Source organism: Aureobasidium pullulans (genome assembly GCF_000721785.1).
Source record: "Aureobasidium pullulans EXF-150 unplaced genomic scaffold scaffold_6, whole genome shotgun sequence".
NCBI classification, from domain to species: domain Eukaryota; kingdom Fungi; phylum Ascomycota; class Dothideomycetes; order Dothideales; family Saccotheciaceae; genus Aureobasidium; species Aureobasidium pullulans.
Window position 1 is genome coordinate 980,166 of NW_021941026.1, and position 27,959 is coordinate 1,008,124.

The window sequence follows — 27,959 nt, forward strand, 5'->3', positions numbered from 1 at the left end:
TGAAAGGGAAAGGGTTGGTATGCGTTTTCCTGTTCATCCGCCAGCACCACGTTCTAGCTCGTGCAACAAAACAATGCTCGTGGTGTATCAATTTGACTGCGTGCTCGTCACATAACCCATGCGTTTTCAGCAACATGTCACTCTTTTCCCCCTCAGCAGAAAAGATATTATGCGTTTTCCCTATTGTCCACGAGTACCACTTTTCTGTCTCATGCAAACCCATGCACAAGATAGAATAACGATAAAAACAATGGAGTCGCCGTATCTTTCTCTCCTTTTCCCAAATGCAAGTATTTGACTTTCTTTGGAAAATCCATTTGGGTGTTGAGAAGTCTTGAACTACTTTGACATACCTCTTGCTACTTGGACGACTATCTGTTGGATCAATACTTGCTTCCTGAACCAACACTTCCATATTGAATCAACACTCTCATCTTGGATCAACATCATCGATGGATACAACACCAAGAGTCAACAGAGGTCTTCGATACCTCTCCCACGACCAGTACAAAGACACAGAGCCCGAGTTGGTAGCAGCCAACATTACCAAGTTCCGACTTCTACAATCTTTCGACTTGAGTCTGGTTCATCTCCCTCTACAGCCTAGTCGCCCTCACGATGTTGCCGTTCGCGTACCTCAAGATCCATCACAACCTGAGCGTCTTATATGGTTCGACTTTATGGTCTTGCTAGAGGATAGAGCTGGATCTGCTAGCCGTCCTGGTACTCTTACGATGGAAACTCGTGCCAATGGATCACCGCCAGCCTTCTACGTCGTCATCTTCCCTAACTCACCGGGCTATATGGCTCTCGTACCTCATGCCGTAGCCTGGCAGGACAGAGAAGGCGCTGGCTTCGACATCATAGGCACTGGCATAACAGGTTCTTTCTTCCCATACCTCATGCCAGAACGCCTTATCCCTATGGCACTCAAGAGCATCTCGATGATCCCTTGGGGACGTCTATATACCAATCCTGGAACTGGAGTGGTGTTGAAACGTTGGCTTCCGACAATGACAGAGTCGCGGAGAGATACGCCAACTGCTCCTCTGCTCCTAGAGCCTTGGTCATCGACACCACGTCCTTCGAATGCTGCTGGCAAGAAACGTCGTCATGATTCTGTTCCGGAAGAGGATTTCGTGAGACAGGCTCCGGCGTTGAGGGAAAGAGCGACTCGGGCTGTGATGCCTTCCTTGGGCATTCCTGACTTTGAGTTCGACAACGGTCTGACAGAGCACGATTTATTCGGCTTGGACTGGTTGTCGGCGGAATCATCGGCGTTCCCGGTCCCACAAGATGTTGCTTGTGATGTTGGTGTTCCAGGAGGACAACAATCGCTCGAGTATATACAACCAGCCTCGACTCAATGCAGTGTCCCTGCTAAGGTCGATAGTGAAGTTGCCAAAGACGTGCTGGACTATACCAATTTCGATTTGCCGGAGATGTGGGGACTTGGATTTGAGGGCAGTGTGAACTCAGCTCAGCAGAATGTTGTTCCGGCTTTTGAGTTTACCATGCCTGAGGACTCGGGCTGGCTTCTGTCGACTACGCACGCTGGGCCTGTGACTGCTTCAGTTACTGCACAAGTGCAAGGCCAGGTCACGACGGCTGCTAGTCTTAGAGCAATTGCACCTGCTCCTTTGGCTATTGAGGCAGGTCCTAGTCATACTTCGCCGGTCGTAGCATCTGCTGGTCCTTCTTCTTACGCTCAAGGCTCATCTACGGCTATGGTACCGTTGTCGTACTCAGACGTGGATGACGAAGAGGAAGAGGAAGCAGACTACGAGGTCGAGGTCGAGGTCGAGGTCGAATCCGAGCACGAAGCCGACCTCGAGAGCGTACAAGAACCGGAAATGGATCCTCCTCCACGCCGGCTGATCGAACTGCACCCTAATCATCCCTGGTGCAACCATATATACCTGCCTCCCTCTCCCCAGGACGTTCTCACCCAGCTCCTAGCCCCGGATACCATCTGTCTCCCCGTCATCACCAATTCTAGCCATACGGTTGACGGAGATTCCATGCCCGTACCTCAACTAGCCTCCGCCCACCGCTGCCTACACCTGTTAACCCACCCCTACGACCGCAACACCTTCTACCTCATCCCCAGCCGCTGGATCGACTGCTTCAACCTACGTCTAGAGCAAATGGTCAATGGCGTCCAAGGCGACAACAAGAAGTCAGCGCTACGTGGTGGCAACAAAGTGCTTACGCAGAACCCTACCGTCAAGTATGTCTTAAAGGCTTACGGTATCAAGGGTACTATCGGGCCGGTAGAGTTGAGCTGGGGCTTATACCAGAAATGGTTGTTGGAGTTTACGAGGGAGACGCCTATAGGTATGACGAGGGAGGAGGATATGGAGGCGTGCTGTTCGGTTAGAGAGGTCTTACAGGCGCAGGTTGATTGGTCTACGGAGGTATTGGGAGGTATATTGATGTAAGAGTTAAGGTTTCATTTTGGCGTGGATGTACGCGAACGTGCGTGCTCTAGGATATTATGAGGAAGGAACGAGTAATGTTTACGATGCTATATAGGTATAGCGATGAGATATATAGTGAACAAGCCAGTTCAGGCTCTACTCACAAAGCCTATAAGCTGATGTGGAAATCGAGTCAGTTCTTATATACATACATCTGACAATGTGAGCGTAGCTGTAGAAAGGCTGCCGTCCAACTCTCCCACAAGGGTGGCTAAACTGCTCATCGAGATGCAAGAAGGTTTTTGATAATCGATATCTTGCCACTATCTTGCCTTTTTATAAGTATTTCGGGGAGCGATCTGCCTCTGAGATATTGAGATACTTTTCAGAAATCGTTGCACTCTCACGCTCGCACCAAGATGTCCGAAATATTTGTCCAAATACAGAAAGGCTTTTGAGAATCGATGACTTGCCGATGAGAGTGACACTTCAATTGACTCTCTCTGGACCCAAATCTCACCACGGAAATCATCTTGCCTTTTGACAGTGCTGTTTTGACGAGCGACCCGCCCCCTGAGAGAGAGAGAGAGAGGCCAAAGTGAAATCTTGCCCCCGAGAGTCTTCACTTCACTCCGCATGACTGTATAGTTCCAATTAGCCGGCACACCTTTGACCCTTCCCAGGGGATCTACCACATGATTTAGTCTAGTGGCACGGTCAAGCGCTTGACTTGAGACCTGGGTGTAAGCGGCCACGGTTCGAACCTCTGGATCGGATTCCCAATTCTTTCACCATTGGGCGGCGAACCACAGCGGAGGGCAGGATGGTCTGGATAGCACTGGATAGCACTGGATAGCACTGGATAGCACTGGATATTCATCAAAGTCAGAACGACCCACAACCGTGGCGAGTTTGTTTACCCTTCGCAGAAGGGGTTTGTTTTGCCAAATTGTGGTGATGGATGGATGTATGTTGTTTTTTTTTTTTCGATTCGCGCAATGGCTTTGGCCTCTCTGCTTTGTACATTCAGTTTATCTCTACAATATCAGCACAATCCCTCAAGACTCGGCAGGGAAACCAATGCCGAGTAGAAGAGCAGGCTCGTCGACCTTGTGGTGAGAATAACTCAACACACCAACACCACCGGGCTCCATCATCAAGTTCAGGTTCATATCCAGAGGGTAACCTAACCATCTCTTTGCGAAGCATCTAGTGAGATGACCGTGAGCGACAAGAACAACATCGCAAGGTTGCTCGCCGTTCATGTTGGGACCCTGCAGCTCTCTAATCTTGACAATCAACTCGTCAATGCGGGCAGCAACCTGATCAGGCGACTCGCCATCCTCACACCCATCACGCCAAATATCCCACTTTCTCTCGGTATCCAAGCCTTTCGATTTGCGCAAGTCGCGGATCTCAGCCGGCTTGAGACCTTCGTAGGCGCCATAGTCCCATTCACCGAGTTGCTCGGTAGTCTGAACTTTGCCCTGCTCTCTGAGTGCAGCTTCCTGCTTGTCGCCGAAGAGCAGGGAGAAGGTGTGTTGGGCACGCGTGCGAGGAGATACCCAACACATGCCTAGCTTGGAAGGGTCGATAAGCTTGTTGTTGCCGACGGCGATGGCGCCGGTGCTGCGGACTTGGGATTCGCCGTGGGCGGTCAGAGGGATGTCGGTTTTGCCGGTGTGTTTGCCGGACATGGACCATTCGGTCTCGCCGTGGCGGATGAGGAAGACACGGGGGGTGCCGGCGTCTTTGTCGGGCATTGTTGTGGTGGGTGCTTATGAGAGTTAGCAAAACCATTCTATATGATGTCTCCACATCGCTCTTGACTATCGTAGTGTAGAATAGGGCCCGAAGAACAAGGTATCGTGCATCGTACAACCATTCATTGCGTAGATCGGCTTTGCTTCTATTGCCGAGATACGCATGGACAGAATACAGTTTTTCTCGATTATAAGAGGATCAGAGGCATTCCATTACATCAAATAGAGCCTCACGAATGCTCCCGCGAAACGTTCTCAGGGCTTGAGTATGAATAGCATGTACAGCATGAATTTCCCCTTTCTTCTCAAACAATGACACGAAGAAGAGATGAAATAGAATCTGAAACTTACTGAGAACTGAATGAAAATATGAAATGGTCTATAGAGGAAGGTACTCATAGGATGGTTCGTAGTTGCCAAAGGTCAACAAAATCGTGCGCGCACAGGCCATATTGCATGACGCCGAGCACGGAATAGACTTCGGAGCTAGTGGCACCTCCATGATCTCTTCGAAACCTCTCTGAATGCTCGACCATTGTTCAAACATGACATAGTGTCACTTCAATACACTATCAAGCAACACAATCTAGGACTCGAATCAAAACCAGATCTGTTGAATTGCGTACAGTCTGTCTCTTGAACACATCAGAATGGGCCAATTCAACAAGGATGGCACGGGCAGCATAGAGCTCATTCCTGGCATTGACATCCATACCATGGCAATTGGAATGATTACTCTTGTTGTCGGAGGTGTTATCTTCCTCTACTTCTATGCCAACTTCATCTTCGACGAGGACGCCGCTCGTGCTTTGACGGCCAGAAAGCCAGGCCCATCGACCGAAGTTGTTTCTTTGCGCATCTACCCCATCAAGTCATGCCGTGGCATTGAGGTCAATGACATCAAACTCCACAAGACTGGTCTGGACTTGGACCGTCACTGGATGTTTGTCGATGCAAAGAGCCGCCAATTCTTGACCATCCGTTCGGACCCTTCGATGACTTTGATTGATACTGGACTCTCTGGAGATGGCAAGGGCAGGTGGACAGAATTGCACGTCAGCATCCACGACACCGATAAGCACGTCAAGATTCCTTGCTATCCTACTGCCGAGTGGCTGGACGAGAACACCAAGCTCACCAAGGTCGAGATCTGGGGTGAGGACACCGATGCCTGGGAGTACAACGACGACATCAACTCCATCTTCAGCGAATACTTCAAGAAGCCTGTCGCTCTGGTCTACAAGGGTCCCACTCCCAGAATGGCACGTGGAAACGGCAGCCCCGACTTGTATGGCAAGGAGCAGGAGCATCATTTCGCCGATGTCATGAGTCTGCAAGTCGCCTCGGAAGCCTCGCTCGCCGACCTCAACTCCAGACTCGAAGGTGCTGGCCACGATCAGCTCACCATCGAGCGCTTCAGACCTAACATCATCGTCAAGGGCACCAAGGCTTGGGACGAGGATAGCTGGAAGAAGGTGTGCATTCGCACTACCGACCACGCACGTGAGGCTATCTGGAAGACCCATCTCGACATCCTGTGCCACTGTGCCCGCTGTCAGGTTCCCAACGTCAACCCCGATACTGCCGAGAAGCACGCACACGAACCTTGGGACACACTTATGAAGTTCAGACGTATTGATCAGGGTGGGGTTGCCAAGTACAAGCCTTGCTTTGGTATGCTTTGTATTCCTACGAGCGAAGGACCTATCGCTGTTGGCGCTGCTCTTGAAGTACTGGAGCGCACGGAAAAGCATTTGTACAATACGTCCAAGTTTGAGGATCTGTAGAGCGTGCATGAGCGCATGTACAAGTCATAGCCTTTTTAGAAAATAAACAAAGAGAGATTGAAAGGTGTCATATGATTTTCTTGTCAAGCTATTCCCAAAAAGAATCCCAGAGATGCAAGTACGGTACAAGAAGAAAAGGTATTGTACAAAGGGGGTATATGCGACGGATTTTGGCGTCTACCATGAGTACCACTGTCTCTGACCCTGGATGGGGCGGTCAGGCAGAGGAGTCCAGACCTTGGCCTCACGCTGCTTCTTTCTCTTGTCCTCACGCTCGTTGTACTGTCTGACTCTAGTGGCCTCCTCCTTCAGCACCAGACCGATGTGAGTCCAGGGAGTACGCAGGATGTTGATCTTGCCCTTGGCACGGTACTCGGGCAGCTTTCCGTAAGGACCTCTGCCAACCCAGGCTTGGTCGATGTACATCTTGGTGGGGTCTGCGACAGTGTGTCTCTTGCCGTCCTTGAGGCGGATGTCGACGGGCTTGTCCAAGTCGGCTACGGTAGCTTGACCAAGACCCATACCACGGCTGACAACAGCCTCATCACGGGCGTATTCGAGGTAGTTGAGAACGGGAACGGCGGCCTTCTTCTTGCTGAAGCGCAGTTGGACAATGGCGTCGTCGACGGTCTTGCCGGCGATCTGGCGCGCGATCGGACCCAGCTTCTTGATGCTGGTCTTGATGTTCTCACTCTTGCCCGTGCTTTCTCTCTCGGTGCGCTTGATGAACATTTCCTTGTTGAGACGGCCGCCCTTGCGAATGTCGCGAATGAGCATCTTGCGCTGCCATCGCTCGCGTGCTACGGGGTGAGGGTCGAGCACGGTGGCCATGGCGCTGATGTTACGGCCGCCAGCTTCCTTTGCTAACTCCCTCTCCTCCTCTGCTTCCTGACTCTGGCGCTCGCCTTCGAAGATGGATGTCTCTGCGAGGTCACCGCGCTGCAGGCCTTCGGCGCCCTGCTTGGTCGGCTTCTTCTTGAGGTACTGGTCTAGAACAGGATTTGTCGCTTGGCCGGGCCTTGAGCTTATCGAGCTGTCGTCCTTTCTCTTGCCAAAGAAGCCCCAGATAGAACGGCGTCCGAGGGTTGATGGTGTGCTTGAAGATGGCGCGTGAAGGCATTGGAGACCGCCTGCTTACCGCGTTAGCAGGTACCTCTCTCACAAAGACTCCTTCATCTCTTACCATTTTGCAGCAGTCGCCGCGAAGGCGTACGGGCGCTCATTGTGTGTGATGTGTGCGTCTACCCTTGTCGTTGCTGCTTCTCGAATCTCTAGAAGTTTGCCGCGACGCTAATCCGACAAGTCAGAATTCTGAGCCGACCCTGTCCTTTCGCTACTTTTCTGACTCGCGCCTCTGCTCAAGATCTCTCTTCTTGTCTGCAATACAACAGTAGCACAACCACAAGTTGGTAATTTGATTTTTCATCAGAACTACAATGTGTCTCCATTCTTACTCTGCTCTTTCGAACGGATCATCTCTTCAGTGTTTACACTGGTTGATCTGTAATACATGTTTTGTCCATGCATACAATTATTTTTCAGCCTCAACACCGCTCTACGAGTCATGTCCTCAGCGTGGTTGAATTGATAATCAAGGCACGTCCAGTCACTGTGTGCCTAATCGCCCGAGTCTTTCTGTTCTGTCCTTGTCTCTGTCTGCCTTCCAGACACCTTCTTCAGCCGACCGAATTGCCCCTTTGTCGATCAGTGTACAATTGCATCTTCAAAATCTTCAGTCCACTCCACACTCCACATCTGACTCTTGCGCTGATTGGACGCCTGCATTGCAACACCGTTACACACTCGAGGATCGCAAACTCCTGTGTCCAAGTCGCAAAGACATCAAGTCTCCCTCTTGCGCCTCACTTTCTCCCATCGCTCCTCCCTCGCTTCTCTCCACGCTCTTCTAGAAGCTCAAGAGCCTCAGACGCCCCGCTCCGATCCTCCTCCTCGGATCTTGCATCTCGTGTGACGACGCTGCCCGCAAACTGCTGTTCACGCTGTCCGAGTGCTTCCTCGTTGCCTTGACAGGTACCATCTGCGGAGCCACCTCCATCTTAGGGATCGCTTCTCCAGTGTCACCATTTTTTATATCTCATTTAAGTGGTCTTCGCCCTTCTTTAGCTAGTACGGGCCGTCGTTTTTGCTTTTTAATAATCTGACCCATATTGCCGGAGACGGACCAACTTCCGCCATGGATATCAATGCCTTGCTGTCGCCATCAGAATCGCCTGTCAAACAGGCTGCGAGCCCGTCGAGCTCTACCACGTCTACTGGTAGACCAAGGCCACAGGCGCGTCCCGCCGGTGGCAGACGGACTGCATCAGGGCTCAGCAATGAAATTTCCATGACCTCGCCGCCGCCTGAGCCACCACGCTCGGCGCCTACATTGGGACAGGAATCCATCGATCAAGCTCAGAGAGCATATGTTTCTACCTACAATGGCGCACACGAGATGAGAACGCCGAGAAGTAATCTTGAAACTCCTCTATCCGACATGAGGAGTCCGTTCGGGACGCCGCAGGCCCATCGACCACAGCTTCAGTACGTCTCCCGTCGGCACTCTTCAACGCCGCAGATGGAGACTTTGGCAGGTGCGATTTTTCCAGTCACATGACGCTGTTGCTATACAAACGAATTCTGACATGTTTACAGATCTAGCCTCTATACAACACCATCAATTACAGAGACAGCACTCACTGGTTGAAACACATCTGCCAGCAATGTGAGTCATTCGCGGTACATTTCATCCTTCATTGCTAATGGTTTTAGCAACCGCCGTACAAGTTTTGCGCCTCCTCTCACGCGATCTGCTCTTTCCTCTACTCAAGTCGCCATGGCCGAGGCTCCTGCACAAACACCTGAGCCGCGCGCATTCACAGCAGCTTCGCTGACCGAACAGGAAATCGAAACCATCACAGAGTTGGTCAAGTACTTGGCTGAAAACTCGTATGCCTATGACTCCCATGTACAACTGATCAACCTCCTCCACAAAGGCTTCGTCGCCCACGTCTATGGTGCTTCAGATGTCGTCGTCAATAATCCGAGAGACTACAACCTACTTCCTGACATGCGACAAGCTCGCGAAGCCATGGACTCCCGTTTCGCTGTTGGAGAGGATATTTGGCAAGACTGGATCAACGATGAAGCTCTCTTGGCTCGCAAGAGCGAGGAGCGCGTTGCTGTCATGGATCTGTGCCAAAAAGCCGTCCAAGATGAGCCGACCAGTGTGAAGCTTTGGTATCTTTATGGCGAGTGGGTCATGCAGACGTACTCCATCGCCAATGGCTTCACCGAGGGAGATCCCAATGTCTGGACCGACATCGACAAGGAAATCTGCAAGGAGGTCTTCAGCCGCGAAATCTGCCTGGAGGTGTGGGAGAGAGCTGTACAAGCAACGACGTGGCGCATTGATGAGAGTCATCTTGTGTGGAATCGATACATCGACCTCGTGCTGCAGGAGTACCCGGAGAACCCGTCTCCTCAGGCCGTCCAACATCTCAACAACATCTTCATCAGGCGCTTGGAACAACCTCACTCAGCCTGGTCCGAGACCTCTGCCAAATTCTGGCCCATTGTCTCCAAATTTAACGCCAGCAACTGGGAGGAGATCATGGCAGCAACCAACGAGATGGCTGGCCCTGGCAAGCATGAGTACGCTATGCGAGAGACACATGAACTGAACCTTCGACGAGCTGCCGACTCTGGTGACACTGCTGCTCTTTACAATGCTTTTACAGAGTATCTCACTTGGGACAGGAAGAACAAGCGTCGATCTAAGTGTCATTTCGAGCTGCGATGTTCGTTGTATGAGAGGGCACTACTCCGCTTCCCCACGGTGGTCGAATGGTGGCTCGACCTTGCCGACTTCGTTCTGGAAAATAGACGCGACCATACCATCTTGTCCATACTGGAGAGGGCTACCAGACACTGCCCGTGGTCTGGCGATCTTTGGTCGAGACGCGTTCTGCGCGCCGAGGTAGACAAGCTCCCCTATGACGAAGTCGAACAGGTCAAGCACAAGGCCACCAATAGTGGCCTTCTGAGTATCGGCGGAATGGAAGAGGTTCTCAAAGTATATTCTTCCTGGTGTGGTTACCTTCGTCGCAGAGCATTTGCGCCGGACAATACCGATGACGAGATTGATATGGCCGACATGGGTATTACTGGTACTCTTGAAGACGCAACCGTCGCTGGCAAGAAGATCTATGGCAACGACTACAAGGGTGATCCTCTCTTCCGTCTCGAGAAGATTCGTGTCAAGTTCCTTCTGGAGGCTCGACGTTATCAAGACGCCAGGAGTGTGTATGAGCGTTTGGTTCCTACACATTCAGCAAGTGCCGATTTCTGGCTTGCCTGTTATCAGTTTGAGCTCCTGGTATGGGCACACGAGCGCATGTCTGAGACCGTTCGTATTGAGACGCCTGAAACAGCACCCCGCAGAGCAACTGGCGTGCTACGTGATGCTCTGAGCCAAAGAGACCTTGACTGGCCCGAAAAGATCCTCGAAGTATGGCTGAATCATTTCCATCAGCACGAGACCCCCGAAGAATTGCAATTGGCTCAAGCAGAAGCCCGTACAGCACAGTTCTTCCTTGCTCAGAGACGCGCAAGAGAAGCCGCCGATGTCGCCGCGTCCACTGCCACTGCCACTGCCACTGCCACTGCCACTGAAGCACAGCCTCAGTCGACCGAACTCCATACTATTCCCGAGGAATCAACGACGACAACTAAGAGAAAACGTGAGAACGAATCGGAACAAGAGGTCGAAGACGCTGTCAAGAGGAACAAGACAGAAGAACAAGACTCGACCAAACCACCGTACAACGAGGTTTCTGCTTCGGCTTCTGCTCAGGCTAAGCGTGACAGAGAGCATACAACGGTCACCGTCAAGGATCTGCCTCGTGATGTTTCAGAGGAGCGTATCCGACAGTTCTTCAGCGATTGTGGCACGATACTCTCTGTCGGCATAGTGGCCGAAGAGAACTCCATGACTGCGCACGCCACTATCGAATTCGAGACTGAGGAGGATGTGCTTTCTGCTAAGACCAGAGACGGAAAATACTTTGACGGCAACACCATTCGTATACAGTCAGGAACTCTTTCGACTTTGTACGTATGCAACTACCCTGCCGACTGGGACGAAGTCAAGATACGCGAGATATTCCACGATTTCGGCACAGTTGTCAGCGTTCGCTTGCCTTCGCTCAAATATAACCAACGACGCCGCTTCTGTTACGTCCAGTTTCTTACGGCCGAAGAAGCTCGTGCTGCCACTGTGATGGACAACAAGGCCATTGATGGTCAGCACCGCCTCGTTGCTAAGATTTCGGATCCCGGTGCCAAGAAAGAGCGTTCTGGCGCTGTCACTGAGGGCCGTGAGCTACATGTCGCCAATATTGACAACAATGCTACCGAATCAGACATCCGCAATCTCTTCCAAGAGCATGGAGTCGTCGAGAACGTTCGCATGATAAGAGGTGTTAGGGGTAACTTTATCGGCACCGCATTCGTCATCTTCTCAAAGACCGAGGAGGCCGAAGCCGCGCTGGTACTGAATAACAAGCCTTTGTTGACCCGCCTTCTTCGTGTCACCGTTGCGACAGACAAGAGTTCGGCGAAGAAGGATGCCGCGACCAAAGTTGTCCAACCGACTACAAGTGGATCTCCTGCACCCGAAGGTAGCCAAAACGGCTCCACTGGAGCTGCCAACGGACGTAGAGGATCTGCCGCTCCTGTCGAAGAGCTTGGAGCAGAGACTGCAAAGACGATACGTGAACGCACCGTGGCTCTTCTCAACTTGCCCGACACAGTCAACGACGCTCGCATCCAATCGTTCCTCGAAACATTCGGTCCTCTTCGCAAGATAACCGTCCGTCGTGACAAATCAGGTGCCATGATCGAGTTTGTCAACCTCCAGGATGCCGGTAAAGTTGGCATGGGCGTCGACTGCAGCACTCTTGGTCCAGAGGTACGCATCGGCACCGTCGAAGACCTTCTCTACGGAAAGAAAGCCAAGCCTGCCTTCGCTCAGAACCCCAAACCTGCCACGTCGCTCCGCCCAGCCCAAGCAGGTATTTCCAGACCTGCGCAAAAGAGCGGTCAAGGTAGACGTGGTGGCCTAGGCTTCAAGAGAGGAGGATTCAGCTCCAACTCGGGCTCTGCGAGATCGCCCGAAGGAGAAGACAAGACCATGACCGGTACCGGCGAGACAAAGGCAAAAAGCAACGATGACTTTAGAGCATTGTTCAACAAAGCCAAGCAAGCCGACACTGCTTCCGAAGAGAAGAAGGAGGAAGCATAGAATACCAATATTCAAAAACAAAGGACAAAAAGGGCTGAAATCTGGAAAGTAGAGAGGAGAATAATGGCTGGTGTACTTTTTAAGGCGGGCCTTGACTTTCCAAACGGACGTCTCTGCAGAATTTGTATCTTTAATACTTTGAAAAACAATAAACTTTTCTGCTTAAAAACTAAATGCTGAGAATCGTTGTGCTTGAATTTTTCTAAAAGTCTTGAAATTTTCTAATCTCGCTATGAAGAACGAATATCTGAGTTTGGTGTAGATAAACGATGGCCTCCCCTTCCAGCCATTTCTTTCTAAGCTATGGAGCGAATGACGAGAGGAAATGAGGAGGAACAGAGATGCAAATGCCTATGCTTTGCCAATGGAAACGCCATGAGAAAGGAACCCCCATGTCAGTCAAACTGCGACCAACCATGCCCGAAACTATAAGGGCGTGCAAAAACAACCGAAAAGATGTTAGAAGAAGAAGAAGAAGACTACAACAAAAAAGTCCGATGATGGATAAATCAAGCCCCCTGTGCCAGCTGAACGATGAGACTGCTAGCGACATCCATAAAGGGGAAGGGGCTCGAAATATCCTTTTCCTCGGGGATGCGTCCACAGCCCATGTATCCTTCATCCATATCTTCGTCATCGTGGTCCTCTTCGCGCCAGACATCTGATGTCTCACCATCCGCTTGCGTCTTGATCTCGCGGCGGAGTCTGCGGACTAGACGCTCGTAGCCGGCGCATTTGAAATCGACCATGAAGCTATCTTGCTCGATGCAGTATAGTTGTATGGTCACGTAGACCCATGCGCTTTCGTTGGGTGCTGGGTGGCGGCGACGGAGGCTGTCTTGGCCAAAGCTGCCGGGGCCCGTCGCGGCGATGTTATCGGTGGAGGCGTGGGCGCTGCCGTGGGCACTGCTTGGCTGAGTGGGTGGTGTGTAACCTGCAGGTGAGGCGGCTAGACTAGTGCTGCTGCCCATTGTTGAGCTGCGACGGCGGATGCCTTCCTGCAAATCCACACGGCTAGAATGCGTCGATGATGGGTGAGCGACACCAGGTGGGAACATGCCATCCTTGCGGAAGCGTGCGTTAATAATCCAGGGGTCTTCGGGGATCTTGTAGCCCCAGTCGTTCTCCGGGCCAAGGGGCTCGCGAACATTTGACTTGCGGCGATGGCTGCGTGACAGTTCTTCACCAAAGTCGTCGTCGGACATGTCTGATGCGTGACCACCACGAGAACGACGTCTGGCGCGCTCCTCGTGAGTCGAGTATTCAGGATCGGTGCCCGCCTCGGGATCGGAGTCGGAATACTCGGGACTTTGACTACCATCCCTTGCGTGACGTCTGCGATTTCTTGGGGGACTTCCGTCGCCGTGACCTGGACGACGCATGACAGGGGCTTCCCAAACAGCGTTCATGGCCTTCAGTGCCTTGTAAATGGCCAACATGGCTTCCGAAGGGCTGTTGCGACTGCGGATACCAAACTGCCACTTGGTTGGCTTCGCCTTCTTCGAGTCCTTGTTTGGAAGAGGCGTCATCATCTCGGGCTTGTCGCGACCGCCAACGACATTGTTCTTGACATGAGGCCTTAACCTTCTCAAGACAGCAGCGCGTTGTTCGGTCGTCAACTCTTTGCCTTCGCCTCCAGGAACACTGTTGGGTGCATATGGGTCGAGTTCGCCTTCTGGGATAGCAGCTCTGGGGGTAGTACCCTGCATGTATGCTTGGTGGAAGGAAGGAAGCGACGAAGGCAGTATACCAATGGTGGTAGCAGGTGTGCGGGCTTCGTGGGCAGAGCTGGTAGAGCCATGGCGGGGGTGTTCGACATTTGAGGCAGGGTTCGAAGTACCCGGTGCAGGATGTCGAGGATTGGGCGGAGAAGCGACAGTGGTCTGGAAGGTCGGTGGTGATTGAGCAAGCCACGGCTGTAGGTCTGGGTTGTGGGCCAGCGAAGGGTTGGCTTTCATGATGGTGTTTTCGCGTACAATGAGATAGGCATCTTTGATGGCACTGGGTTCATCCTTAGCGAGGGCCTCGGTCACATCGTCCTTTGCGTAACCCATTGTCTTGCCGAGCTTGCCCACGACACTCTCATGCAGCTTTTGTTGCACGACTGCAGGCTTAGTAGGAGCCAACTTGGCGGGGTCAATTGACCTGTTGGGGTCGATGCCTTGGTCCATGAACTCCTCGACGGGTGGTGTGAGGTAATCAGGCAGCTCCTTGAGGAACCAAGGATCGAGTTTGATCTCATCGATGGTGATGCGGTTGACGGGGCTGACTTGCAGCATCCGCTTGATCAGGCGAGCAGCGCCCGATGAAATGTAACTTGGCGTATGATACGTGCCGGACTGGATCTTCTTAAAAAGCGTCGGGATGTATTCATCGTCGAAGGGAAGGCGGGCGCACAACAAAACATAGAGAATGACACCACAACTCCAAACGTCAACCTCGGGCCCAGCATACAGCTTTCCTCCCACCACTTCAGGGGCTGCATAGTTTGGACTGCCACAACTAGTTTTGAGGAAGTTGCCGTCCGTCATGATGTTACTCAGACCAAAATCGGCAATCTTGACATTGAGGGCGTCGTCGAGGAGCAGGTTCTCGGGCTTCAGGTCACGGTGGACAATCTTGTGACGATGGCAGTACTCAACCGCGCATACTATCTGCTGGAAGAACTTGCGAGCTTTGTCTTCGGCCATGCGTCCGTGGTCGAGAATGTACTGGAACAATTCCCCACCGGCATATTCCAGCACCATGATGATCTCCTTGGGGGTCGTTATAACCGTGTAGAGCTTGATGATGTGGGGATGGCGCAGTAGTTGCAGGTATTGAATCTCGCGTTCTATACGGCCGGCCATGTCGCGCGTGACAAGCTTTTGACGAGAGATGATCTTGAGGGCGACCTTTTGGCCGCTGACTTTGTGTACGGCCAACTTCACTTTGCCGAAGGAGCCTTCTCCTAACGTCCTAACAATGTCGTATTGACCTAGGCGTCTCTTATTTGTTGCCGGTGGGGCGGGTTGCGACTTTGACGTAGCAGTCATGGCGGTTGGAGGGTTCGAATCGTCATTTTGGGAGGCATTGGTCGGCCGACGGGTCATGGAGAGGGAGAGGTCGTCATCGTCGAAGGCCTGAGCCATGATGGGCGGATGCGGGCGCTCGTGGAGCGCGACGTGTTGTCGGTATGAGGGGGGTCCGTGAGGGAGTGGAGGGAGTGATGGGTCGACGGAGAAATGGCAGGGCAATTGAAGAGCCTATCTCTGACTTGGCTTGTTGAGAGCTGCCTTGTCGGACGGATGCGTTGTGATGTCGGCGGGTGGATGCTGCTGCGGGCAGGCGCCGACGTCGTACTGGAAGGCTGTTTGCTGAACAACGAGCTTTTGCAGCTTTCGGACGGTCGAGCGAGGAGATGGCTGGATTGTCGCTTCTAGATGGAGAGGATGGTGTCTCGTGAGAGCGGGTGAGGGTGAGAAGTTCGCGTGGTAACAGGCGTGTCGGCCATGTCGAATTGGTGGAGGAATCCCCGAATCCCTCGCTGCTTCCCCCAGTCACGCACAGACCCTATACCGTCATCACGAGACTCACGAGACTAGGAAACCGCTGCTTGTATTCCTTCCATCGTCTTGATCTTCTTCTGCCGGAACCAGTAAGCGCTCCTTTCAGCTTGTTGCAGACGGGCAGCAGTATCTCCTTGCTTTCAACGAGCTTTGCGACCTGTCACCGACCATCTGCTCTTTCTGTTCGGCTGATGTGCCTTTTCTCACGAGCCAAGCTGCCCCGCGAAAGCCCCTCACCAAGCATGGAGCATCCTAAACACTTCTGGAAAATTCGAGTGCTTCCTTTCAACACCCTCTCTGTCCATGCCTTAGATATTTCGTTATCGTTACTGCTATGTATTAGACTGTCCACTTTCTGGTGGATTTGCTGAGCTTCAACCCTCAGCTCTAGACTCTAGAGTCACGTCCGCCGTGCTCATCCGACATTGCATATGCAATGCACCCACTGTGCAGTCTGCATAGCACCCTCATTGTCAACCAAACAAGCATGCGCGCATGCCGCCGCTTCTCTGCAGCATATTCAACTGCTCCCTACGACCGACCAATCAATCAACTTGGTCTCGTCCTGTACACAGCATGTACAAGTACCTGCCTCAACTCATCTGCCCTTCTCCGCCTCAAGATGCTTGAACCTCGCAATTACTTTCCTGCAAAGATAGCGGCAAAGACCAGGACTATACCCTTGTGAATGACTGCATATTGATCAAAGCCTAACCACATTCTACTCATATGCCCATTCGTATGATGCATCTGTATATCCTGCACTCTTGGTGGCCGCGTTCTCACCTATCAAGTGCTAGCTCTGTCAACCTGGATGTTCTTAACGAAGCAATGTGACCATGACCGCCGCATGACTAGTCCAGTATGCAACGTGGTCTCCATAGCCAGTGATCTTACAGATGCCGCATAGGCAAGAAGAGGAGAACAACGATCATAGGCGACTACTTCATGTGCATACTGAGGTCTCATAAATTTGTTGCTTCGACCGGTCATTAGGTCTCCCAATATATGGGCGGTCGAGGAAATCAGAAGTTGGGCACCGACATACCAAGAATGCTGTTGGCATGAACAGCCGTCTACAGTATAGGTATGATATGTTGCGTTCCTCGTGAGTTGTTCGAAACTCGCAGACGGCCGGACCAAAAGATCGATTTGAAGGTCGACTTGAACGAGCTGAAGCTCTGACCACACGGCCGTGACTTCATTGATCCGTGCCGGCAATCGCTCCCCCGAGAAGCAGCAACAACATTCTCAGAATGAGAAACGACATAGAAGAGCAGTTATCGGATCGGACGCATGTACTTGTCGAGGTCTGGAGAGAGTCTTGGTCCACAGGATTAGAGTTCTTGATGCTGCTAGAGACCATCGGACAAGCACAGCTCCAAAGACGGTGCCGACGGCAAGTCAAGAACGACGCTACGGCGGACCGGCTGAAGGCTCCCACGCAAAAATCTCCGCTCCCGCTCAGCATGCAGGGAAGCGTTCGAAAATGTGGCTTCTGGCATTCGAAACCACCGCAGAACTCCCTCCCAACATTACGCCGAAATCGCTTCGGACAAACCTTGGTATAAAGACATTGTCTTGTCTAGTGTGACTCACATCTTGGTCAATTACTCAAATACGCGTTCAGCTCGTGATCGTGGTTTTGAAGATTTGGAAAGTTGACAGAAGTCATATCTTATCAATCTGTTTCTTCTCCATCTGGAAATCGATCCAGAGGCGACTCGGCTTTTTTTCTCCGGTTGTGTAGTCCAACCACAGTATTCGTCCAGATGGCTTCCTCGAGAGAACAGGCTGCCGCTATGGAGCTGGCAGGCTATGGTTCCAAGGAGGCACCAGTCGTTGATGATCAAGAATTGGGATCCGAGGGCGTTAATCTGGCTCGTATCGAGCGCGTATACAAGTGTGTTCCTTTACCTCCCAAACTTCTTTAGTAGGCATTAACTAACATCTCTACAGGAAGATCGATCGCAGAATAATCCCTCGTAAGAATGCCGTGCTTGTGCAATGTTACACAATTTGACATCGATACAGCATTCTGGATACTCTACTTTCTCTGTTCGGCCATCCGATCCAACGTTGGTCTAGCACAGACTATGAACTCGGCCCAAGGTCACGACCTTTCTGATGTGCTCAATCTGACGCCGAAGCAAGTCTCGACCGGTCTCGCTCTCTTCTACGTCTGCTATGTTATATTCGACTGCCCTTCCAACCTTATCATGTCGAAGCTCAGCCCACATGTATGGATGAGCAGAATCGTGCTGAGTGTTGGTATCATCGGTACTTGCATGACAGCTATGAAAGCGGCCTGGAGTCTTTATTTGTTACGCTTACTGTTGGGTATTGTCATTGCTGGCATGTGGCCTGGTATGACCTACTATCTCAGTCTGTATTACCCACCTTCGCGCTGTGCGAGACGTATTGGTCATTACTATACCGCTGCGCAACTTTCTGCCGCTGTCGTTGGTCTTGTCAGTGCCGGGTTCCAGAAGATGGATGGACTCGGTGGGCTCGTAGGCTTCCAATGGATGTTCTTGATCTACGGCCTGTTGGCAGTCATCCTGGGCATCGTGTTGCTCTGGTGGCTGCCCGATCGCCCTCATCCGCCAGGTGAGAAGATTGAACAGCCCGTTGGTTGGAGACGTTTGTTGCCGCGAAGCCCACCTGTGCTCACCGGAGAGGATGCTCGCATTCACTATGAAGAATTGACCAGAGTTTACCATCGCCCTTCGTGGGGATGGAAAGATTTGGGTCGCGTGCTCATTGACTGGCGTCTCTGGCCTCTGGTCGTCATGTACTTTGGTGTCGTAGGCGTTGGTACGTTCTCCGTATCATTAGTTTTGATCTCTGCTGACAATCTACCAGGTATTGGTGTTCAAAGTTATGGTACTGTCATTATTCATGCCATCAATCCCAGCCTGAGCAGTATCAACCTGTCTCTTCTCTTCGCACCAATCTGGATCATGGATCTCATTGCCATCCTCCTCATCACCCCTCTAAGCGATCGCTTCCACACTCATCGCCACGTCATCTTCAGTCTCTCCTGTCTCGTCATCCTGGCTGGTCTTCTCACTACCACCTTCGCTGGTGGCAACGATAGCTGGTCGAGATACGGAGGTCTTCTGATCATTGGCTTCGGTCTCGGCCCTACTGTTCCTACTATCATGGCAATGAGCACATCTATCTTCCAACCTCGCCATGGTGAAGTCGGTATCGCCGCAGCCTCTGCTCTGGTTTCCGGTCTCGGCAATCTTGGATCTATTTTGACCACTTACGCTTTGTACTCCGGATGGCCCGCCGATGCCAAGGGCCCTCACAAATACAGAAAGAGCAACCTGGTCATGGTAGGTATGGTGTGCGCCAGTATCGTAGCGAGTGGTGTCATGGTCTTGTTGCTCAGATTGACCAGAACTGAGGGCGCCCAGGCTATCGAGGATGCTGTCGAGAACAAGGATATCATGATTGATGGCGCCGCCAAGCGCGAGTTGAAAGAGCTCAGAGAACAGCAAGGATTCAGTCTGAACAGACTCAAGGTGCACAGATAGACGGGCACGGCGATATAGATGTACAGTACAATTATAAATGTAATACAATAATAGACAGGATTGGATTGATCACATAGAAACGGGGTTTCAACCGCGTGGTCGCTCCTTCTCTTTATGCTAGATCTCGGACGCTTTTCCTTGCCCTCAGTGCAACGCTTCTTCCAAGTCGGGCCAGACCTCTCTGCCTACTCATTCTCTTCCGTTGGTCATCTTCGCAGAGTGCCCTCATCAACCATCACCTTTCGTATTACCTCCACCGCAAAACGAAAACAAACACCAGTCTCTGCGCAAAATGGACTCCTCGCAACACCCTCGGCCTTCACTGGACAAGCTGCCAACCGAGCTTCTTCATCTCATCTTCCTTGAGGTCTTCCCTGACGACATCGGAGCCCTACAGCATGTTTGTCGTCTATTCACCCTGATTGGCTCCGGATACCCTACGAGAGAGATGTATGCAGATTCCACGTTCATGGCACGTTTGGTTTGCTAGTCACTAAATTTTAGCATGCAGTGGTATGCACTCAGTCCTCTGCGATACTGTCTTCAGCGAACAAAACTGGACATTTCTTGAAAAGGTTTCTTTCCGTAGATCTCTTTACAAGTTTTACTCGGGTAAGATATATGTGCTTGATTCTCCGGGCTCCCAAGGCTGACCGACAAGATGCCCGCAAGACCGTAGGACAGACTTTGAGAGAAGACGCCGCTAAGAATACTTCAATCGAGGTCCAAGGGGATCAGAAACTATGATCACGGGAACAGCAGACTGCGACTCGAACATCACAATCTCGCTCGACGGCAGCACGCGAGGCAGAAGACAGCTGTGTTGAAAGAAGACCATGGATGGATTTTGCTTCTAGCTATGAACACAGAACAACGGTTCCAAGAGTAAGTCACGATGACTACTTGCTAAGAATCAAAAGAGAAGCAAGGCAAAGGCCAACATCCCCCATCCTTCATCTCCCTCAGATCATCCACCATAGCTTCTATCAAACCAGTCGACAAAGAAATCGGCTCCAGGAAATCCGTACTCCACTTCTCCAGCTTCATCTCAACTTGCTCTCGAATATAATCCGCGTCCAGAGTGATAAAACACTCCTCGAGTTCGAAAAACTCAGCCTCGAAGGTTGGCAGCGTATCGGAGCCGAATGTCGCGATGACATACATATATGCCGGACCTTGCAACCTGACAGCAAACGTGACGGTATTCGTATGCTGGAAAAACGTATCCTTGACACTCGACGCGCAGAATTCTTTCCATGTGAGTTTAAGGTGACGTTGGTCAATCGTCTTGAAATAGCGTCGCATAGTATCGTGAGCCTTGGAGCCTTCACGGACCAGATGGGGAAATGTGATGGCCCAGTTGTGCGGATTCGAGTCGGAGCCGAACCAGTATTCCAACTGCAGTTCGGTCTTTGGAAGGAGCATTTGTAGGATTGCGAGACGATCGGAGGAGGATGCTTGTGCCAATAGCGGTTGAGAGAGGTATCCGAATACGGTTTCGGTCTCGGGGATATCTTGGAGTTGGAGTTGGAGTAGGAGTGACCGAAGTGACTGGTTTCTGGCTGGCGAGAATGTTGATATTTGGATAGACATGTTGTGTTCTTTGGTATGACTTTTTTGGAAATGGGGATTTTTGAAGATGGGGATAACATGTAGGAGCGGATGGGGTCTTGACGTGAGAGAGTAAATATCATCGTCTTGAGTCTTGACTCACTGTGATATCTTCCACGTGGATGGCAGCCATACCAGGCTCCCACCTGAGGCCTTTTCTTTCTGATGACAGGTATCATTAACACCATGTGGGAGCAGATGTAGATGACTCTTGCTGAATCGAGATAATTCTTTCTTACGGGGTGTTCATGCAGAGATGCTGCGAGAGGATGAAGCAGTGATTGTTGGAATGGGACAGAGCCGCTCGGCAAGACCCTACCTTGTTACATCTCGCTGATCACTGATCTACTACTCGCGGTGTTGTGCCCTCCGATAGCTACCCATCAGCGACACGAACAGAGGATCAACTGCAGACACAACCTAGGTTCATTCATCTTTTGGGAAGTGGATATCACGACCTTATAGCGAATTGAGCATGTAAGAGCAAATTACTGTCTCAGGCAGGATCTGTTCTTACGGCTTCTCTCGTGATATCCTCCATGTTTGAATTCCTCTGACATATCCAGAGAGGATGAAGAAGGAGTGATGGAGCGATGGACCCTGTCGTCGTCACGTCTCGATCGGGCCGAGCCCAGACTTTCACATGCCGATCGATGAACGCATAACCAACAACTTTTTGTGAACAACATCTTCTTTGCGACCTTCCTTCCACAACCACACACACAACTCATACTCACACAATGCCAGCGTCTTCAACCTCAGAGGCGCAAAAGCCCGTCTCTGTGCTCTTCGTCTGCCTAGGCAACATCTGTACGACGACCATCCTATCTCCAATCCTCCACCCTACACTCGACTAATCCAACACAACACAGGCCGCTCACCAATGGCCGAAGGAGTATTCCGCCACATCACAAACCACACACGCCCCAACGCACACCCCATGATCTCCTCCATCGACTCCTGCGGCACAGCAGCCTACCACGCCGGCGAACCCCCAGACCCACGCACCCTCTCCGTCCTGAAATCCCACAACATAACATCCTCCTTCTACAAGCACCAGGCGCGTAAATTCCGCAGCTCCGATTTCAAAGATTTCGACTATATTTTCCCCATGGATGTTGCGAATGAGGAGGATCTGTTGAGTTTGAGGAGGAGGTTGATCAAGAAGGGGGAGTTGAAGGAGGAGGAGGCGGGTGAGGTCATGTTGTTTGGGGTTTGGGGTGGGAAGGGGAAGGAGGAGGTGGATGATCCTTATTATGGTGGTAACAAAGGGTTTGAGATTGCGTATGAGCAGGTTGAGAGGTTCTCGAATGGGTTCGTCAAGATGTTGGAGGAGCGTGGGCAGGGTAGAAACTGAGCGAGATGCGAACGATAAGCAGGAACACAGACATAGACATAGAGGCACAAAGACATTGATACCCATGCAAGATATCATGACTTTGACGAAGCGGCAGACAGGACAGTCAGTCATCGATAAAGGACCATGATCATTTCTCATCATTCGTACTGCATAACGTGTATCGTAGGATCTAAAGCATGCCATCTATCACAGCAACAGGCTTCGCAAAGCTGCCCAACCGCCAACAATGGCTAAGACTGCACCAAGCAGCAAAGCCTCACCTTCCCATGTCATGACCAAGTATGTCACGATACCAACAACCAACTCTCTGCGTCTGGCAGCCTCGCGCCTGTGCTTCCAGCCCGCCTTGATAGGGTATGGAGCTTTCACACCATGATCCAAAGGCTTTGACGACTGTGTCGGTATTGAGGCGTACAGAACGACTGGCTTGTGGTCTGATGATGGCTGGAGAGGCAGAGAGTTGTACATGTGGATCACAGGTTCGCGGCCAGGCAGCGCCAGGTATAGCACACGATCACACCAGCTGGGATGGCGGTGCTCGGCCCAGTGCCAGTCTGTCTCATCTGGCACAACTACAGCATTCGTGCCTGATCTTGTTTGTCTTTCGACATATTCCGCAGCCTGCGCGGCCTGCTTTTGTGCCTTCTTGGAGAACTTGTACGTAGGTGCAAAGTTTACGGGTGCTTCCTTGAGATGGTGCAGGGTGTTTCCAGCAGCTTTCTCGCGGGCCAGCTGGTCGTTGGGCATCATGTGCGAGTAGTGAGTGGGGTCTTCGGGCGAGTCGTTGCGACGAGGGAAGGCGAGGTGGTTGTCGGGATGTGGTGAGATGTCCGAGGTGCGGTAGTTGAGGTCACCACCAAAGAAGATGTACGAGCTTGAAGTTATCAGAGCATTGTCCTGCTCCTGCGAGGTGTGCTGGTTATCGGTAGCGGAAGACAACAGAGGTTCCGTCTCGTCTTGAATGTCCTCGCTATTAGTCGCGCGTGTTCTTGTCTTCTCGGCGCCTGTAACACCAGTAAAGACCAAGTTCTCATTGATGAGACGCCAGTCCAGATTTCTACGCTGCCAGGCGTCTTCAGCAGGTGCCAGATGCGCCGCGACGAACGTGAGGTCAATCTCGCTATCGTCATCATTCGCATAACCGAGGCGCACACCTAAAGCTCCCTTGTTACCCATCTCCCAAGTACCAACTCCTGTACCAGCTGTCTGGACACTTCTAATCTTGCGCGCGACTTCTGGCTTGACGAACAACATGAGAGCTGTCATGCCGACGTTACTGCAGAGTATCGTCTCGTATTGTTCGTCATGTTTCCAAAGTTGATTGAGCTTCCCAATGGTCTGGTTGAAGCGCTCGAAGTAGGGTGAAAGGAAGGAGCCGCCGAGAAAGGAGTAGCTGAGAGGAGCGATCTCCTGTAGAGAGAGGACTATGACATCGGGAGGCAGCTGTGCTTTGGAGAGGCCTTGGTTGATGCTCGCTGCGAAGAAGTCGGTGTTGACCAGTTCGCGACCGCAGTTGAACGTCAGAAACAGCGTGCTGAGGTCCGCCATGTCTGTGTTGTGGTAGTACAAGGTGAAAATCAAGGAGAGTCGCTGTTCAATTGGCGCATGTGAACAGAAGCAGACTGTGCGTCATTCGCCAAGTCCAGACTCGAGCGGCTCTTCCTTTCTGTATGATCACGTGCATCCTCGAGCTTCACTCTAAGCGAGAAAGAGCGACCCGCCAAGCACAATCAGTGCCAAGGCATTTGCTCGGACCACAGACGAAATTCGACTTTGGCAATTTGTTGCGCCCTTCTTCTTTCTTTCCTCATCCGCGACTCCCCACGGCAACAACAAGTCAAGATGCCTACCCGCCTTTCCAACACCCGCAAGCACCGTGGACACGTCTCGGCCGGTCACGGTCGTGTCGGTAAGCACCGCAAGCATCCCGGTGGTCGTGGTCTTGCCGGTGGTCAGCACCACCACAGAACCAACATGGACAAGTACCATCCCGGTTACTTGTAAGTTTGCGCCAATCATCCTCGTCTTGCGCACTCTCAGATGTCTAACACCCTTCACAGCGGTAAGGTCGGTATGCGCTACTTCCACAAGCTCCAGAACCAGTTCTGGGCTCCCGTCATCAACCTCGAGAAGCTCTGGTCCCTCGTTCCCGCCGAGCAGCGCGAGAAGTACCTCTCCGGCAAGGGTGACTCCGACTCTGCCCCCGTCCTCGACCTCCTGCCCCTCGGCTACTCCAAGGTCCTCGGCAAGGGCCGTCTCCCCAACGTCCCCATCATCGTCCGCGCCCGTTACGTCTCCGCCGAGGCTGAGCGCAAGATCAAGGAGGCCGGTGGTGTCGTCCAGCTCGTCGCATAAGCTCGTCGCTTGTAGATGATGCATTCAACAAGGAAACAACGAACGGCACAAAAAGACGAAAAGTTACGAAAGGTGGCATCCGGCATCAAGGGAATTTTTTTGTTCAGCGTGGTAGCTGGGTGGGAGTGCTCTTCAGCGTATTAGTTGAATGCAATTTCTCCACCGAACAAACCATTTGCTTCCATGCAAATTCGTCGAGATCAACTCTGTCCATTCGGAAGAGGCCATCTCTGGGCTTAGGAAGGGCGTGGAAAGGCTCAACCCTTCACGCTTGCCCATCGTGACATGCTCCTATCTTGCCTCTACGTGAAAACCCATGCCCAATTGCTCCCCCTTGTCTGACTTCCATGTACAAAGTCTCGACGGGTCCAGTAGTTGGCATGTTAATCGTCCTGAACTTGTGAATCAGCCTTGTATTAACTCTTTGCAACAGCAAATTTGATCGAAACCTTTGCAGAATCTGCTTTCCCTATCTATCGCCCACCATCGATGTCAATCTAGTCTTGCAATACCTCGCTCGACCAACCTCTCTTGCGCGATGTTCTCGACGTTATTTTGAATGCTACCGTCGTCTTCCCATACAGTCTGGTGGCATGGTGTAATCGTCCTGTTGGCCTCTATATCGATGTTTTGAGTACGGCTGCAAATGGAGTCTTGCTGAGGGGATCACCCTGTCAACAATTCCATACTCGATATATCTCCATTATCTTGATGGTCACTGTGCCACAGTAGCTCAGGCTTGGATCTATGGGTGCAACGCGAGTAGCTGCAAGGAGGTAGATGGTTAAACTCGGGTTGATGCACCAGAGATCGCTGGTGTTGGGTGAATTAAACATCTTTTTCAAATCGTGGAGTGACATGTCTGTACGACAAGCACAAAACTTTGATCAAGGCCGCGAAGTGCAAAGATTTTCTCCGAACTTATAACAGACCCTGCGGTACGGACTGCGAGGGAATGTAACTACCATCTGCGACTTGCAGCCCTTGAACCATAACATCCAGCACCATCTGATTCGAATCCGAAGGCCCCGCAAGATCTACCCCGTTGGACGCGAACAAATCAGTCATACCCACGGTGCTATAGTCAAACGATGGCATCTCCAATGAGTTGTACAACCAAGAACCAGCAGCGTCATAGGGCGACTGATCGAACATCTCGTTGTTAAGCCAGGTGAACGACTCCATGAGATTTGAGCCTAGATGACTTGTCGGCTCTGTGGATTTCAGAGCGTCCTTGGCGATCTTCATCACGTCGAGGCTTATGGCTCGCCCTGTTGTGGATCCGATATGGTCGATACGATCAAGACATTTGAGTCCCTTTTCGACTGCTTGGAAGACTTCCCTAGCGTGGGCTGGCGTCGTTTCCGTGTCAAGGACATCGAAGAGGAGAACGAGACATGCGGAGACGATGAAGTAAACCATGTTTCCATCCCTTCTCATGGCTGGACAGCGGTTGAAGAAGCTGTCATGGACCAGTGAGATGAGATTCTTCGCAGAAGAGACTGTTAGGTTGATGTCTCGTTGAATGTCGATGCGATCGCCTATGCTTTCTTGCGCTTGTTGTTTTGAGTCGAAGAATGTGACGTATACCAGAGCGGGTCGGTTGATGAGGATGCAGGCAACATGATATGTCGCTCCAAGACATGATCTTTGAACTTCTTGCCATGCTTCTCCAGTCGGTGTCTTGTCGTCAAAGAAATGTAGGTATGATGGCAGTGTGTCGAGAAGATCCCGAAGAGCTTGTGAGCATTCGCCGTTGACTCGATTGACCTCAGTGAGATCGGCCACTCGCTTCGCTCTGGTGGGAGAGTAGTTTCCGACCATGATTCTCTCACTGATCTTGCCCAGTACTGCCATGGCCCGGATATATGCGAACTCGATATTCTGACCGCCATCGTCAGATTGCGGAAAGTCGTCCGGATATGGTGCATCGATCAAGTCGTCCAAGAAGCAGGAGGGTCTACCAGTGAACATTGACATCATCCTCTCCATGTAGAATATTGTCCAGAAAGTCAGCCTGAGGCGGTTCAGGAAAGAGTTGTTTCCTGCCACCACTTGGGCGCGATGAAGACCCAATGCCATGGCTGATCGTGATGCATGGCCTAGATACAAGTATACCATATTCGGTCTTCCGATTTGCATTCCATATAGAGCCTAGTATAGGTTAGAATCGTGACTTGGCACTCAAGAAAAGAAAGCCTTACCCTCATCAGCAAAAGGTGAGTTCCAAGAAGGGAAGTCTCTTCGAAAGAGTCTGTGGGCACCCCGGCACGTTCGTAGAAGTGGTGAGCCCATTCATCTGAAGATGAAGGCGAAGCATCTCCATAGTCAGTCAGTCTCGCACCAATGGCAAGAACCATGTACAGAATCGCCTTCTCCTTGGCGAACTTCTTACTGTGTTCTGGTGCCAGCCCGGGACCAGTCCACATGACATTCCAAGTCTGACGAACCTCGCATTCAATCAGTATCGGACCTTGTGGATGCATGAGAGTGAAATAAGCTGAAATGAAAGCTTCACCTAGCTCTTTTGGAAGGAAACTACCATCCGGTATGGTGCTCTTCTGCGATGACTTTTCGTCACCGTGTGTGAAGATTTGACGCTCGATACCCCATTGTCGAAGACCTTCTGGCAGTTGAGGGAGCACGTTCAATGGCGCATTACTCTGACGTCTGATGCGCTGATACAATCGTTGGACGAACGAAAAATGGGAAGAAGGGCCGTAGAATTGGTAGGCATCGGTGTTACGATCGAAGGCACCAATTCCAGCCCTTAGCTCTTGCTGTTTCTTGTTGGTGACCGGATCGTCATAAGTCCGTGTATTTGGTTGTGTTGCTTGATCTGTCCCGGCTTCCGACGGCTCTTTCCTTTGTTGTGTAGGCTTTGGTGCAATGGGTCTTTTCGTCCCGTCCGAACGCGACTTGACACCACCAGGATAGATGCAGTCAATGCGACTCTGCGCACACTTCCGACATGGGAGGTTACCATCGCATTTGACCTTCCTTGCTCTGCAGACATTGCAGGCGCGTGATGTTCGCGGTCGGACTCGAACAGATCCAGTAGTCGAGTTTGGTGTCAGCTGGTCTTCCATTTTGTTCAATCGACGAGCCTTTGACAAGGTGAAATTGATCTCCTATAATTGTACCTGTAGCATCGTGTCCATGAGACAGGTACTCTCCCGAAACAGAACCCTGCAAACGCGAGCAAAAAGCCCTAAAAGCTGACTAAGCTTCGCATTCGTGAAGTGTTCGCGATGTCAACACTATTT

At 51.6% G+C, this 27,959-nt stretch overlaps 14 protein-coding genes across 14 annotated transcripts; 7 read left to right on the forward strand and 7 right to left on the reverse strand.

Annotated features, from left to right (window-relative positions):
* Positions 1-452: 452 nt before the first annotated feature.
* Positions 453-2,441, forward strand: M438DRAFT_391005 (uncharacterized protein; the record flags this gene model as incomplete). The annotated part of the gene is made up of 1 exon (XM_029909063.1): positions 453-2,441. One exon carries the CDS (start codon positions 453-455, stop codon positions 2,439-2,441), a length of 1,989 nt encoding a protein of 662 aa, XP_029762263.1.
* A 557-nt stretch (positions 2,442-2,998) lies between these two features.
* On the reverse strand, positions 2,999-3,343 carry M438DRAFT_189997 (uncharacterized protein). Its single transcript, XM_029899242.1, has one exon. It carries the CDS (start codon positions 3,298-3,300, stop codon positions 3,121-3,123), a length of 180 nt encoding a protein of 59 aa, XP_029762264.1. The 5' UTR covers positions 3,301-3,343; the 3' UTR covers positions 2,999-3,120.
* Positions 3,344-3,405: 62 nt separating this feature from the next.
* M438DRAFT_344474 (phosphoglycerate mutase-like protein) lies at positions 3,406-4,565 on the reverse strand. The gene is made up of 2 exons (XM_029905238.1): positions 4,535-4,565; positions 3,406-4,197 (listed from the first exon to the last, which is right to left on the reverse strand). Exon 2 carries the CDS (start codon positions 4,181-4,183, stop codon positions 3,479-3,481), a length of 705 nt encoding a protein of 234 aa, XP_029762265.1. The 5' UTR covers positions 4,184-4,197; positions 4,535-4,565; the 3' UTR covers positions 3,406-3,478.
* Positions 4,566-4,911: 346 nt separating this feature from the next.
* Positions 4,912-5,970, forward strand: M438DRAFT_270805 (MOSC-domain-containing protein; the record flags this gene model as incomplete). The annotated part of the gene is made up of 1 exon (XM_029900424.1): positions 4,912-5,970. The coding sequence occupies one exon, from the start codon at positions 4,912-4,914 to the stop codon at positions 5,968-5,970; it is 1,059 nt and encodes a 352-aa protein (XP_029762266.1).
* Positions 5,971-6,147: 177 nt separating this feature from the next.
* Positions 6,148-7,346, reverse strand: M438DRAFT_316348 (mitochondrial large ribosomal subunit; the record flags this gene model as incomplete). Its single annotated transcript, XM_029902688.1, has 2 exons — positions 7,154-7,346; positions 6,148-7,103 (listed from the first exon to the last, which is right to left on the reverse strand). Exons 1-2 carry the CDS (start codon positions 7,191-7,193, stop codon positions 6,148-6,150), a joined length of 996 nt encoding a protein of 331 aa, XP_029762267.1. The 5' UTR covers positions 7,194-7,346.
* A 370-nt stretch (positions 7,347-7,716) lies between these two features.
* Positions 7,717-12,453, forward strand: M438DRAFT_396211 (uncharacterized protein). The gene is made up of 3 exons (XM_029909255.1): positions 7,717-8,564; positions 8,626-8,695; positions 8,743-12,453. Exons 1-3 carry the CDS (start codon positions 8,165-8,167, stop codon positions 12,272-12,274), a joined length of 4,002 nt encoding a protein of 1,333 aa, XP_029762268.1. The 5' UTR covers positions 7,717-8,164; the 3' UTR covers positions 12,275-12,453.
* A 1-nt stretch (position 12,454) lies between these two features.
* M438DRAFT_344478 (Pkinase-domain-containing protein) lies at positions 12,455-15,585 on the reverse strand. The gene has a single exon (XM_029905239.1). It carries the CDS (start codon positions 15,403-15,405, stop codon positions 12,784-12,786), a length of 2,622 nt encoding a protein of 873 aa, XP_029762269.1. The 5' UTR covers positions 15,406-15,585; the 3' UTR covers positions 12,455-12,783.
* A 1,546-nt stretch (positions 15,586-17,131) lies between these two features.
* On the forward strand, positions 17,132-19,489 carry M438DRAFT_344480 (MFS general substrate transporter). The gene is made up of 4 exons (XM_029905240.1): positions 17,132-17,725; positions 17,782-17,807; positions 17,857-18,639; positions 18,688-19,489. The coding sequence occupies exons 1-4, from the start codon at positions 17,595-17,597 to the stop codon at positions 19,365-19,367; spliced, it is 1,620 nt and encodes a 539-aa protein (XP_029762270.1). The 5' UTR covers positions 17,132-17,594; the 3' UTR covers positions 19,368-19,489.
* Positions 19,490-19,659: 170 nt separating this feature from the next.
* On the forward strand, positions 19,660-19,857 carry M438DRAFT_270766 (uncharacterized protein; the record flags this gene model as incomplete). Its single annotated transcript, XM_029900418.1, has 1 exon — positions 19,660-19,857. One exon carries the CDS (start codon positions 19,660-19,662, stop codon positions 19,855-19,857), a length of 198 nt encoding a protein of 65 aa, XP_029762271.1.
* A 401-nt stretch (positions 19,858-20,258) lies between these two features.
* M438DRAFT_344481 (uncharacterized protein) lies at positions 20,259-21,431 on the reverse strand. Its single transcript, XM_029905241.1, has one exon. The coding sequence runs from the start codon at positions 20,958-20,960 to the stop codon at positions 20,274-20,276; it is 687 nt and encodes a 228-aa protein (XP_029762272.1). The 5' UTR covers positions 20,961-21,431; the 3' UTR covers positions 20,259-20,273.
* A 303-nt stretch (positions 21,432-21,734) lies between these two features.
* Positions 21,735-22,537, forward strand: M438DRAFT_344482 (phosphotyrosine protein phosphatases I). Its single transcript, XM_029905242.1, has 2 exons — positions 21,735-21,788; positions 21,851-22,537. The coding sequence occupies exon 2, from the start codon at positions 21,862-21,864 to the stop codon at positions 22,333-22,335; it is 474 nt and encodes a 157-aa protein (XP_029762273.1). The 5' UTR covers positions 21,735-21,788; positions 21,851-21,861; the 3' UTR covers positions 22,336-22,537.
* On the reverse strand, positions 22,525-23,886 carry M438DRAFT_270223 (DNase I-like protein; the record flags this gene model as incomplete). The annotated part of the gene is made up of 1 exon (XM_029900367.1): positions 22,525-23,886. One exon carries the CDS (start codon positions 23,884-23,886, stop codon positions 22,525-22,527), a length of 1,362 nt encoding a protein of 453 aa, XP_029762274.1.
* A 294-nt stretch (positions 23,887-24,180) lies between these two features.
* M438DRAFT_373586 (uncharacterized protein) lies at positions 24,181-24,693 on the forward strand (the record flags this gene model as incomplete). The annotated part of the gene is made up of 2 exons (XM_029908432.1): positions 24,181-24,338; positions 24,399-24,693. 2 exons carry the CDS (start codon positions 24,181-24,183, stop codon positions 24,691-24,693), a joined length of 453 nt encoding a protein of 150 aa, XP_029762275.1.
* Positions 24,694-25,614: 921 nt separating this feature from the next.
* M438DRAFT_270458 (uncharacterized protein) lies at positions 25,615-27,782 on the reverse strand (the record flags this gene model as incomplete). The annotated part of the gene is made up of 2 exons (XM_029900392.1): positions 25,615-26,847; positions 26,898-27,782. The coding sequence occupies 2 exons, from the start codon at positions 27,780-27,782 to the stop codon at positions 25,615-25,617; spliced, it is 2,118 nt and encodes a 705-aa protein (XP_029762276.1).
* Between the last annotated feature and the right edge of the window lie 177 nt (positions 27,783-27,959).